Here is a 13406-nt window from a genome sequence, read left to right on the forward strand (position 1 = left end):
GTCCACACTTTGGTCTTCGTTCTTCTTGAGTTTCATGNGTTTAACAAATTGTATCTTATCATAACGTGATAGTTATATATGGTATATCATAGTGCATCATCTTGCTACATGGTAGATTCATTGGTCTTGCTCTGGGCCTTAAGACATGTAACTAAGATTGTGTTATCATGAGGTGGAGTATCTCAGGGTGACCATCTTCTTTCATGTGGTATGAAATAGAATTCCTACTTGATGACTTTTTCTTCCATGTGAGTATGAGTATATCCTCAAAATAGTTAAATTATAGTATATACCATTCAAGTCTCTGAGAATATCTCAAATGTGAAAAGATTGTCAGCAAGTAGTCACAGAAGTTATATGGCTACTGTTATACGTAATGAGCCTTTCAATATTGAATCAGAGTTGACTGCCCAGTTGAAACCTGCTTGTGTTGCAGAAGAATTACAGAGCAGGAATGCTAGCATCCACCACTTATTCTCTGATTTGGCAGGTAAATTGTAGAACAGAGAGAATAAGATTGGAGGGGTTGGTTTGCCATTTATTATAAGTAATGATTCTAAGTGGAAAGGGAACTCAAATATATGCTCAATGATAATGATCCCATGCTGAGCTACCAAATCCTGGAATCTATTACAAGAGTAACAGAGTGAAGGGAAAGAAAAGGTGGTGGAAGTGATAGAAGATACTGCTAAGTGTATCTTTCCTCTGATACAAAGGAAAGAAAAAGTGTCTCAGTATACAGACAGAAGCCTTAATAATGCACTGACACAAGATAAAATTGATACAGGTAATGGATGTAATATTTTAGTTCTGTTATTTTTCTTATCATTTAATTTAGTATTCCCTTAGTTGTTGACACCTGAGATCATTATGTGTTCCAAGAAAGGGCCAGTAGATCTCAGGATCAACACATTTCAAACACTTAAAAAGGAAACAACCAAATGGAAAAGAAGCTTCACCAACTTTCATCTGAGTTAGGATTAGTGTCTAGAATATTACAAACAAAAGAAAAATATAGACATTAAGGAAACAACAACAATAACCAAAGTGAAAACAAAGTGAGCTATGGAACTTAAGAGTTATTAAGAGAAGTACAAGTGGCTAGAAATCACCTAAAAATTATCAGTATCATTAGATCGGTGTATATTAAAGCTACATTTAGATACCATCTCACTCCAGTGAGAATGACCATCATCAAGTATACAAGTAACAACATAAACTACTGTTGATGATGTGAAGGAAGAACACTTATATACTGTTAGTGAGAATAAAAAAAATAACTTAGCCACTCTGGAAACCTTCTAGAAGTCTCTCTGAAAAACTAAAATAGATCTACTATATTACCCAGGTGTTCTGCTCCTGGACATATATTCAGAGGACTCAATACTCCATCCCAGAGACACTTACACATCTAGTTCAATGCTAATCTCTTCAGAATAGCTTGGAAAGGTCTTCAGCTTGGGTCTCCATCAATGAGTGAACAGATAAGGCAAAAGTGATACTTATACAGAGTGGAATATTAGTTTCTGCACAAAGAAAAATAAATCAAAAAAATTTGGAGGGAAATGTATATTTGAAATGTAAAATTGAAAGAACATTATACTGAATGAGATAACACATTACCTTAAAAACATATCTCATGTTCTCTCCCATATGTGGATCCTAACCTCAATGTTTTCTGTGTATAATATTTGGGTAAAAGGATGCCAGGAAACTAGAATAGAGGATAGGAGAGGCATACTTTAAAGGAGAAGGGGCAGTAGATCTTTGGATTTGTGATGATTTCTATTGTTTTCATCCCTTAAATTGGGCTTTCCAAATTTGTTAACTGTTTCACATACTTCACATAATAAAGCAAACAAGAATTGGGAAAATAAATTATTCAAGTGCAAGTTTTCTTATCAAATGATATTTTTTAATATGTCAGGCACATTGCTTTTTATAGTATTACATATATTCTCACTATTTATATTATTTTTGTGGATGTTCCTCCAATCTTCCTTTATTCATTATGAGTCATAATTTTTACAAGGTAGTGGAAAATGTTAATATTGTTGTCAGTTGTCCTGTTTTTCCCAAATAAACAATATCAATTACTAAAAACAATCCACTTATATTATAGTAGGATATAAGGGGGGTGTGTTTGTGTATACCTCTGTGTGTGATTCCTTGTATAATTACACACTGATGTTTCTCTTTCAGTTATAATTTTCCTAGCAACTACTGTATTTTCTTTTTATTGATTCAAGTATAATTCCATTGACAGATATAAATAATTAAATTAATATTTTTACCAAATTTTCAGTATTAGAGTTCAAAGACAATTATGGAATTCTTTTGAATTTTATGTATATATTCTGCCCTAAGCCCATTGATATTATAATAAAACCAAAAATGGTCTCACATTTGGAATCATTGCTATTATTAAATTTGTTTGGTGTTTATGTATATGGATGTTTTCCCTACATGTATGTCTATGCATAATGTGTGTTTTTGCTGTTCAGGGAGACAGAAAGAAGTTGTCGTACTCCATGGGTCTGGGGTTATAGAGAGTAGTGAACTGCAATTTGGGTGTGCTGGTAATTGAACTTATATCCTCTGAAGGAGTAGCCTGTGCTCCTAACTGAAAATAATTCCATACATGAGGATGTATGGAATTATTTTATCAGTTTCTGATATTCTTCTCAGTTTCTGAGATGTATGTTCTTGTGCATAGGTGTGTGTTCATGCATACTTACTCTGTGGAAAAAATTTTCAAAGATGACCAATCAAGTTGGATTTTTGACTTAAAAACTTCAAGTCTTGAAAAGGTTTGTTGTTTAAAGCCTCTATATAGATCTTTCTGAATTTTCTCATATATCCCTCCAAACTACTAAAAAGAGGCTGTTTTGTAAATTTTCTATATGCCTTGCTTTATACATTTCTTTAGATTGTGTCTTATGTGCACTGATAAAACTATAAATTTTGCTGTATATTACACACTTTAGAATTTTATTGTTTTAAGACTTGGAAATAACAGTGAAGGATTAAAAATGTACTGTCTATTTACAATATCCTAATTTAGTAAAAATACTATAGCTGATATACTAAGTATCTACTGCTCAGTTCTGTAAACTTATTTAATGATACCTAAAGGCTGTTATAGTTCAAAATGTAACTTTAAAATCAACATGGTACCGTGTAAGTCAATTAGAATTTGTCCTGTTTTGCATTTTATACCCTTGGGAAACACCCTAAGCAAAGGCAACTTGGGAGGGATGAAATTTCTTTTTAACCATTAATCAAGAAAATGCCCCTCAGATGTGCTGACAAGCCAATTTAATATGTGTAATTTCACAATTGTTTCTCAGTTTGTGTCAAATGGACAAAAAACTAACCAGCACAGGTTCCCAATGTTGCTATAACCAACTATCACAAATTTAGTGACTTCAAACAATGCAAATTTGTCATGTTATAATTTTGTAGGTCAAAAACAAGAAAGAAGTTTAATGTGACTAAAATTAAGGTGCTAGCAAGCCCATGGTCCTTTTTCTAGGTCCAAAAGTGAATATGTTTCTTTGTACTTTTCAGCGTCTACAAGCCATTTTGCTTCTTGATTCATGGCCTGTTTTACCTCCAATGCCAACAATATTGCACTTTTTTTTTACCTTTAAAATTTTTAGAAAACCTCGTGATAAAATAGGCCTCACTGAAAATAATATGATAAGCCTAACGTAATATTTTCAATCACACCTGGGCAGTCCCTTTGGCTATGTAATTTAATGTGTAATATGTATTCAGTTTCCTGGCAATTGACATATAAGATGGACATCTTTGGCAGGAAAGTGGCAACATTCTGCCTGCTGAAATGACATATATTGCAGAATATTAACTTCTACAAATGAAGTCATAACTTTTAATTATCATTTCATTATTTTAAATTAAAATTTTTCTTTAGGTGATTTACAAATTTTGAGGTCATCATGCAAGATCAATATGAAAATGTACAAGCACAAACTTGATAAATTAATTCTTAACATTGTGAGGATTGGATTGTTGATGTAATTACAAAAAATAAGATGGAGCATTTAGTGTAAGGAATTTATTATGGATGAAGTAAATACTTTATAGAACATTCACTATCTCTGGATTTATATTGGTGAATTATATTTTTTCTATATATGCATTAACACTAAAAATTACTTTTCACGTTGATCATTTTAACTTAATATTCAGATTAGTTTTAAAAAATTCAAAAAGATATTGAATAGCTTCAGCCTTTAATAGATTTTGTACCTGGATACCGGAGGTGGCCTCTTCACATTTCCAAGTCTCCTCTGTTAGGCATCTCAGCTAAGGTCACCTGCATTGACCTTTTCTATCCTAGGTCTCTGGGACTTCCTAGAGATTTCCCCCACCAACTACCCCCTTCAGTTATAGATTTCCATCCATTCTCCTGGCCCTCTGGACCTCTCTACTGTTTCTCACCACACCTGATTTTGTCAGTAAATTCCCATCCTCTCCCCTCCCATCCAATTTCCTCCCTCCTTCTGCCTCCTATGACTATTTTGCTGCCCCTTCTAAGTGTGATTCTATTATCCTCACTTGGGCCTTCCTTTTGTATTTCTATTTATACAGTATTTTATTCAAGTTATTTTATTGGATTTTGACACAATGTTAGCATTTTTAATATATAAAAGAAAAGGCAGAGGTGACAGGGTGGTTCAGCAGGTAAAAGAATTTACCAACAAGCCTGATGACCAGAGTTCAGTCCTTTGGACCTAAACAGTAGAAGGATGGAATAAATTCTCCATAAGTTGGTACATGACCCCACATATGTGCACACGCGCACACACACACACACACAAACGCAATAAATGAATTTCTTTTTTAAAAATTAAACCAAAAAAGCACATTTGATGGTGGAGGCCTAAATCTAAATATTGACTCTATTCCTTGGTCTGTTTCCCTGAGTAATTTTTCTCATCTTTCCATCCTTCCTCTTCTCTGCCTTGTCAAGTGGTGAAACAGTCTCTGTTAAGCACTTCTGAGTGCAGGATCCATTCTCAGCTTCTCTTTGTGTCCACACAAATGCTAGGCAAGGCAAGCTTCTGCTGAGTCATCATCTTCGTGAGGAATTATCCAGTGGACCTTCCTTCTTGTTTAACTTCTTTGAGTCTGTGGGTTGTATCATGGGTATCTTTTATGGCTAATATCCACTTATAAGCAAGTTCATAGCATGCATGTCTTTTTGGTCTGGGTTACTTCACTCAGGATGGTATTTTCTAGTTCCATCCATTTGCCTGCAAATTTCATGATGTCTTTTTTTTTTTTTAATAGTTGAGTAGTACTCCATTGTGTAAATGAACCACATTTTCTGTATCCATTCTTCTGTTGAGGGACATCTCGGTTGCTTCCAATTTCTGGCTATTATGAATAAGGCTGCTGTGAACATAGTAGAGTCCATGTGGTATGGTGGAACATCTTTGGGGTATGTGCTCAGAAGCATTATGATTGGGTCTTCAGTTAGAACTATTTCCAAGTTTTTGAGAAACCTCCAGATTGATTTCCAGAGGGGTTTTACAAATTTGCATTTCAACTAGCAGTGGAGGAGTGTTTCTCCACATCCTTGCCAGCATCTGCTGTCACCTGAGTTTTTGATCTTAGCCATTCTTATTTGTGTAAGGTGAAATCTCAGGGTTGATTTGATTTGCATTTTCCTGATGTCTGAAGACTTTGAACATTTCTTTAAGCGCTTCTCTGCCATTTGACATTCCTCTGTTGAGAGTTTCTGTTTAGCTCTGTGCCCCATTTTTTAATTGGGATATTTGGTTTCTTGGAGTCTGACTTCTTAATTCTTTATATATTTTGTATACTAGCCCTCTGTTGGATGTAGTGAAGACCTTTTTCCAATGTGTAGGCTGCCATTTTTACCTGTTGACAGTGTCTTACAGAAGCTTTTCAGTTTCATGATGTCACATTTATCAATTGTTGATCTTAGAACCTAAGCCATTGGTGTTTTATTCAGAAAATTGTATCATATACCAATATATTCAAATTTATTTCCCACTTTCTCTTCTATTAAATGTAGTGTAACCAGTTTTATGTTGCATCCTTCATCCACTTGGACTTGAGTTTTGTGCAGGGTGATAAATATGGATATATCCATATTATTCTACAGGCAGACATTCAGTTAGACCAGCACCATTTGTTGAAGATGCTTTTGTTATTCCATTGTATGGCTTTGGTTTCCTTTTAGAAAAGAGACTACCTCCTATAGCCAGGCAGGACCCTCTGTGGAGAGATCAGGACTCCAATCTGCCCACAAAACTTTCAACCTAAAATTTGTCTGGTCTAAAAGAAAAGCAGGGACATAGAGGGAGCAGAAACAGAATGGATGCCCAACCAATAACTGGCCCAATTTGAAACACATCTCATGGGCAAGCACCAGTCTCTGACATTATTAACGGTACCCTGTTATGCCTGCAGACAGGAGCCTAGCCTAAGTGTCCTCTGAGGGGTTCTACCCAGCAGCAGACTTAAACAGATGCAGATACCCACAGCCAAACATTGGATGTAGGTCTAGGACCCTTGTGAAATAGTTGGGGGTAAGGATTGAAGTCCCTGAAGAGGATATGAACCTCACAGATAGATCAACAGAGTCGCTTAACCTGGACCCCTTAGAGCTCACAGAGACTAAGCAATCAACCAAAGAACGAGGCCCCAGCACATATGTAGCATACATTTAGCTCTGTCTCCATGGCTGCCTTATCTGGCCTCTGTGGGAAAGAATGTGCCTAATCTGGCAGAGACTTTATATACCAGGGTAGGGAGGATACCCATGGGAGAGCTTACCCTCTCAGAGAAGTGGTTGGGGGAAAATAGATTATATAAAGATGAATCATAAAAGTCATGCCAGATACTTTGAAATCATAAAATATTTGATCTTTATTAAGATTCATTATTTAAAATATAAAACTAAGCAATAAGATACTAAAAAATTGACAATGGTAGACTATACTGTCAGCTTGTATAATGCAATATTGCATTCTATGATTTTTCAAAAGATTTTGTTGGTAGAAATCAGCATATGCCTGTTACAAATTACAATACTTCAAAGCATATTGTTTCCAAATATTCTTGCATTAAAAAAACTACCCATCTAAGAAATATAATATTTGACATGTTTTACAGGGCTCTTATGGATCTGTATTTGTAAATTCTCTTTAATTACATAATAATGTTACTCTTCAGACTCTGCATGGGTTTTTATCAGTCTAGATATTTGTGATATCAATAACCATTACTGCCACCTACATTTATAATCATTTATAACTTCTGTCTCCCTGTCTCTGTCTCTCTTTCTGACTGTCTTTCTTTCTCCCCTACATGTACCCATTTCAAGACCAATTGTTTACATTGCATGTCTTTCTCAACTGCTGCTCTCTTTTTTTTTTTTTTTTTTTTTGTTAGAATCTCTCATTGAACCTAGAGCTTAGTGTTTTAGCCAGCCTAGCTGGTCAGTGATGTCTGGAGATGCTTTGGTAGCTGCCCCTTTCAGTGCTGAGGGGTACATGCACTTCTTTTATGAGGAGTCTTTGAATCTGAACTCAGGTCTTATGCATATACATAGCACTTGACCAAACTAAGGTATCTTTCTATGCTCCTATTTGTGCAATTTTAGAAAGGAAACAACATAACTTCAATTTAACCATATGCAACCTTCTATTATTTAATTGTAATGGCATGCCATTTATTTCTCCAAAAGTATCTTGAAGTGTTCAAGTTCACATAGTTTGGTGTGTATACTTTCAGGATAAGTGCAAGGTGACTATTTCCAATGCTATTGCCACAACCTTCATGAAAATTTCAGCACACATGTGAATCATTTTCTCTTTCATTTTGTGTCAGGAACGGATCCCAGAGAGTCCTTCTCCTGCTCCCTCTCTGGAAGAGAGTCATCGTCCTGGGAGCCAGACCTCCTCCCACCCAAGCAGCAGTGTGTCCAGCTCTCCCTCGCAGATGGATCATCATTCAGAGAGAATGGGTGAGTGATTGCCCTGAAGAAAATAATTGGAAGATAAGTTTTAGGCAATTCCATATTACTCAACTAAGACAGGAAGAAGACCCTGGAAGAACTGTCATTTTCTTTTAATATAAAATGCCTTTTGAAGTATCATGGTTTGTGAAGCAATACAGGAAACAGTAGAAAGTGTTAGACTTTTCATACCCACCAAGGCCTTTCTTTAATATATTTCTTAATCTCTTGGGATTGATATCATGAGATACTTATTGGTACACTCTAGGTCTTAGATGAATGTGTTTCTATGTACCACTTACTAAAAGACAATGTAGTTGTAACATGCACAGCATCTCTGGGATATTTGATATAACATATACCTTAGAGAATTAGGCATTTAGAGAAAATGTAAAAGCCAAACAACATACACTATGCCACAATGTTGGAAAATGCATTTCTCTACATTTTTTGTCTCACAAAACTTACCTCTGAGAAATTGTAATAGAGCCTATATGACACCTGAATTTGTCCATATGATTGTTACTATAGCTATCTTTAAATTTTTAGGTAATCCATTTCCATTTAACCATTATTAATTTCAGTGTCTATAATATGGAAACATTTACTTTTATGCCTGTTGTACTGAAATATTGTGAGATGTATCCTTGACTATCTGTGGGATAAAAACATTTCAGAATGTCAAAGTGCTAAAAAAATTTAAGAAAATAAATGTATTTTGCTGTTTTTATTTTTACTTTGCTTAACATTTCATTCTCTAGGATCTTACTCATCTATACCGAAATTGTCAGGAACATTCAGCCAAATAAATTCTCAGTATAAAATAATTATGGGTTATTTTTTACTTGGTAAAATGTTCATAACTTCTATTTTTACACAATCCAGTGTCCTATGGATATATTTTCTTTTAGAAATATGATCTTTGCTTTTTGGCCAGCAATCAATGTCCAGACATGTTTTATGTACTTTATATTTTCACTGCTCATAGTAGTGCTTATTTTAGGCTCTTCAAAATAATTGGATGTTGAAGGAGGAGAGGAATTCAGGAGATTAGGATCTATATTCTGTTCTAAATTTGTGTTATGAAAAGATAGAGATAATTTCTTCTTCATGGAACTTTATCCACATCTAACTTTATCAGCATTATATATTGTCTGTGTTCCCAGTTTTGTACATAGCTCAGTGATTCTTAAACAAAGCTGTACATTATAATAACCTGTGGAGCTTTTTGAATACACTGTGAATTTAATTCACTTGATCTAGGACATAATTCGAGTCCCAACCTGCTTTGCTTTTCAATATCTCCTTGGAAGTTCCTAATGCACAGTGAGGTTAAAGACACGCTGAACAACAGCTTCAGGATTCTGTTCTTTAGTGACCAAGTTTAATTTCCAGAAAGAAATATTTGACCTTTCCTCTAGTTGATGGACAGGGATTACCTAGCTGTTACAAACTTGAGTACAAATAATTATAGGAAATCTGAACAAGACAAGAAGCTATAACTGAATAAATCTAATGAATCAAAAACTAAATAAAGCATATATCATTCTGTTGGGTTATTGAAAGAAAATGTGGAAGCTATTTATTTCTATGTAATCTATCTATGCAGAAGAGAGAATCAATTATTGAGTGCTGGATGAAAGGTGAATGTAGAGGGAAATATACTTGTCAAATGTTATGGCATAGGAGAATGGGTAATATATTTCAACATAAAATAAAATATTTCATGCAAAATGGAATATCTTAGAAAATCATTGACAAATAGTGCATATGCAATTCCACAGACACTGACTTTCACTATATGCTCATTTTACAGCTGCCCAACCATGATAGAAATGTTATCTACAGTTGAAGAGAAAGGTGTAATAGATTTTAGCTGTAAAATTGTGGTATCTTATTCATGGAGCTGTAATGTTTCAACAAAATATAACTGCAGAGAATGAAATGATAAATTGCAAATTAGTATGTTTTTTTTTTTTACTGTAAATGTCAATGTTTTACAAAGACTTATAGTAAGTACCAGAAAATTATATTCTACTTTGAATTTTGTATATATTTAGGAAAGTTTCCACAGTAAGTTTAGGCAAAATTATTTTAACCTCATGAATGATTAACTGATGAATTCTCTTTTGAAATTTTTGAGTTTATTATTTATATAGCTAAACACTAAACTTCATAATCATTTTAAGGAAGAAATACATACATGAGTCAAATAGTATATATTAAAACATTGCTAGTATTAAGTGTCAATGATACTATAAAATTCATATGATTTGTCATCTTAGTGATTATCATGATTTTGGCCATCATAGCAAATCTTTCTTATATAACAGAAGTTTATAAAATAAATATAAGTTGTTGGAGTATGTTAGCCATTTATGTACTTTTATGCATTTCTTTAGGTATTTTGCATGAAACTATACCCAGTTCCCTTTTTCATTTTTAGTTATGATGCCCAACAATAGAGAAGAGCTTATTGTTGACCAAGATAATGGACAAAGCATAAAAAAATTCCAGAGGGATAATAAAGGTAAAATGATTTTGGCTTATTTGATATGTGTGTGAATATTAGACACTCATTCAGTACTGCAGTAGTGTATATATTATTGGTATTTATCCAAGTCAGAATAGATTAATGCTGGCTTTGGATAAATTCTTTTGACCATGAAAATAGTTTGTACAGATTTTTGTTTGGTGTTGTAGATTTGAAACCAAACTTAAATTTGTTAATGCATGCGGTTAAAAAGTTTCACTCTGTTTTCACTGTGCCTTCTCAAGATTTATGTAATATATATATATATATATATATATATATATATATGTAAAAATTTTAAAATATAGTTATATGACTCACTATTTAAAATTTAAATTCACAGAATCAGAGTTGTTGTGATGACAATTGCTGCTCTTTTATGTATCTCAAACATTTTAAAGGCATATGTTAATTTGGGCATTTCAAATTAAATCTTACCAAGAAATCAATTGAATACTTATTTAGGGTACAGATTAAAATAGCCTCAAACTTACTTATTATTTGCTCAAGCATGTATCTTAACATATGTCTTTGTGGAAAATAGAGAGTAAAGAAATTTCAAGTGATTCTTCCCTGAACTGAAAGCTAAGACATAAAATAAAGAGGATATTTTGTTAGAAGCTGTGCATTATTGCTGCTACATTGCATTGTATAGTAGCTTACACACACACACACACACACATTTGCTAAAATATCTGTTTTTACTTTATACAAGAATGCATTTTATATCTCTATTAAAATGTTCACATTATTCAGACTACAAGATTCAGTGTGATGAAGTGTTAATGGAGAATTGTCTCTTCTGGAGGCTGAACTTGCTTCATTATTACCTAGATGAGCATTTTAACTGTAATTTGGAAAAATGTATGATTTTAATTTCAGTGATCCATGGTTGGTTTCCTTGCCACATGTTTAGTATTTTCTTAGCCAGATACTGAAAGACCATACCCTTTGGGACTGCACCATGCACATGATTGATTACAGAAGAGTAGTCAGAATGAAACAAGTCTGGTTCAGTATATTTGAGTGCTTAAACTTTTAGGCAGATAATTAAATTCCAGTTAAAAATAAAACTTCATTGATAATCCAACAATTTGTTCCTGAGACCACTTTTTTTTAAATGCCAAATCTGACCTCTTTGAATACTACTTGAACATGAGAATATAGGCATAATCAACTTTTTTGATAAAACAAAATTGATTGTATTTCTTTGTTACTTTGGAAAGAACCAGTAAACTCATTTTACTCAAATAGTTTTTTGCCATATACTGATAAAGTTATTGATAGACAGTAGCAAACATGTTAAACTACATTTAAATTATAATGGACAGGTTTCTTTAAGAAAAACATGATTTCATTTCAACTTCTACCTATTCTTTTTGTGATAGTAAGGCAAAAATGTATTTTTTCAACTAGACTTCAATTACTGAAAGGCAACAAGATACAGTGTAAGCCTCAACATTTATTAAGTATGACAAATAAGCAGTTTATACAACTGGAGCAAACATATGCTTTCACATCTGCTTTGAATAATATCATCATAATTTTAAAGATGATTTATATCTTTGCAAACTATAAAATGCCAACATTGCCATTATTAACAAAATTCTGAAAATAAAGAAATGCTGCTATTTTTTCATATAACCTAATGATTCCTGAACTTTGAAAAACTATAATACACGTCTTAAATAAATATTTGAACTTTGCATTGAACTTGAATATGCGAGCAAGTAAAATTTATGTGTACTAGGATTTCTTCACACTGAAATCTTTCAGACTGTATCCAAATTGACTCACCAAATGACAGCTTATTTGAATTAAATACTCCAACTAAACTGACTAGTCATTTATGTTGGGTGTTTGATTTTATCTTTCCCCCTATTAAAGAAAACCAGGAGGGTTAATCTAAAAATAATTCCAAGCAAATTTTCTTCACATAATTAGTGCTTTGATATATTCTTAAACTGTTGGAAAAGTTGGTAATATGTAGTATTATTCACTTCTATTTGGTCTATTTATATTGTATAATGTAATGTTATAACGTTCATTGTTTGTGAAGACACATTTTGGTGGTGACATCATAAAAATTCTTCAGGTTATTAAAATTACTGAACATAAAGCAAAAATAGAACTGGGGTTCTATGTAGTATAGCAACATTATCATAACATACCAATAATAAGGCTAGTCACATGTAGAAATAGTGGGAAAAATGAGTGAGTAGTACAAAAAACATGGCATGGGCAAGGTACAAGCAATACTTAACAGAGGTCATTATGCCAGAGATTTACAAGGGAAAAACTCGTTTTTCTGACCCAAAAGTCCTTAGTACTGAAAGCAGAGGCTAGTAAGCTATAGCCATATGTTGCTTGCAAGAATAATGGTGGATATTTATTGTATATGGTTGCCTATAACATTTGGCTGCTTTCAGTAAATGATTCTCAAAACACATATAGATTATTTTGGGTTAAGGTAATGGAAGAGTGCATAACTTAAGATTAAAGATTTAAATTAATGGGAGGATTGTTCTTGTGAATATTTTGAACATTTTAAATTTTATATATTTTGCTTTTTATTTGTCCTCTTATATTCCATCCCAACTGCAATTTTCCATCCCTCCTCTCCTCGCAGTTTCTCCTCCCAATATCCCCTCACCCCTAATCTACTCCTCAGGTTACCTTCAGAAAAGGTCAGGCCTCCCATGGATAAGCAATCAAAAATGGCATGGCATGTTCCAGTAAGATTAGGTGTCTCCCCTCATATTAAGGATGGACCATCTAGAGACTGCCATATCCAGGGATCCATCCCATAATCAGCTTCCAAACGCTGACACCATTGCATACACTAGCAAGATTTTG

General features: G+C 33.5%; 1 protein-coding gene across 3 annotated transcripts in view; it reads left to right on the forward strand.

The window, feature by feature from the left end:
* Nucleotides 1-13406, forward strand: part of Dach2 (dachshund family transcription factor 2) — a 489161-nt gene that overhangs the window by 395058 nt on the left and 80697 nt on the right. For 2 of the 3 annotated variants that reach the window (XM_021153319.1, XM_021153320.1), the window contains one exon: nt 7891-8026. In XM_021153319.1, the coding sequence (XP_021008978.1) occupies nt 7891-8026 (136 nt within the window). Of the gene's footprint in view, nt 1-7890; nt 8027-10463; nt 10548-13406 lie in introns of all 3 variants that reach the window. The other variant, XM_029473281.1, reaches the window with a different exon arrangement.

This window comes from Mus caroli, chromosome X, assembly GCF_900094665.2.
Source record: "Mus caroli chromosome X, CAROLI_EIJ_v1.1, whole genome shotgun sequence".
NCBI lineage: Eukaryota > Metazoa > Chordata > Mammalia > Rodentia > Muridae > Mus > Mus caroli.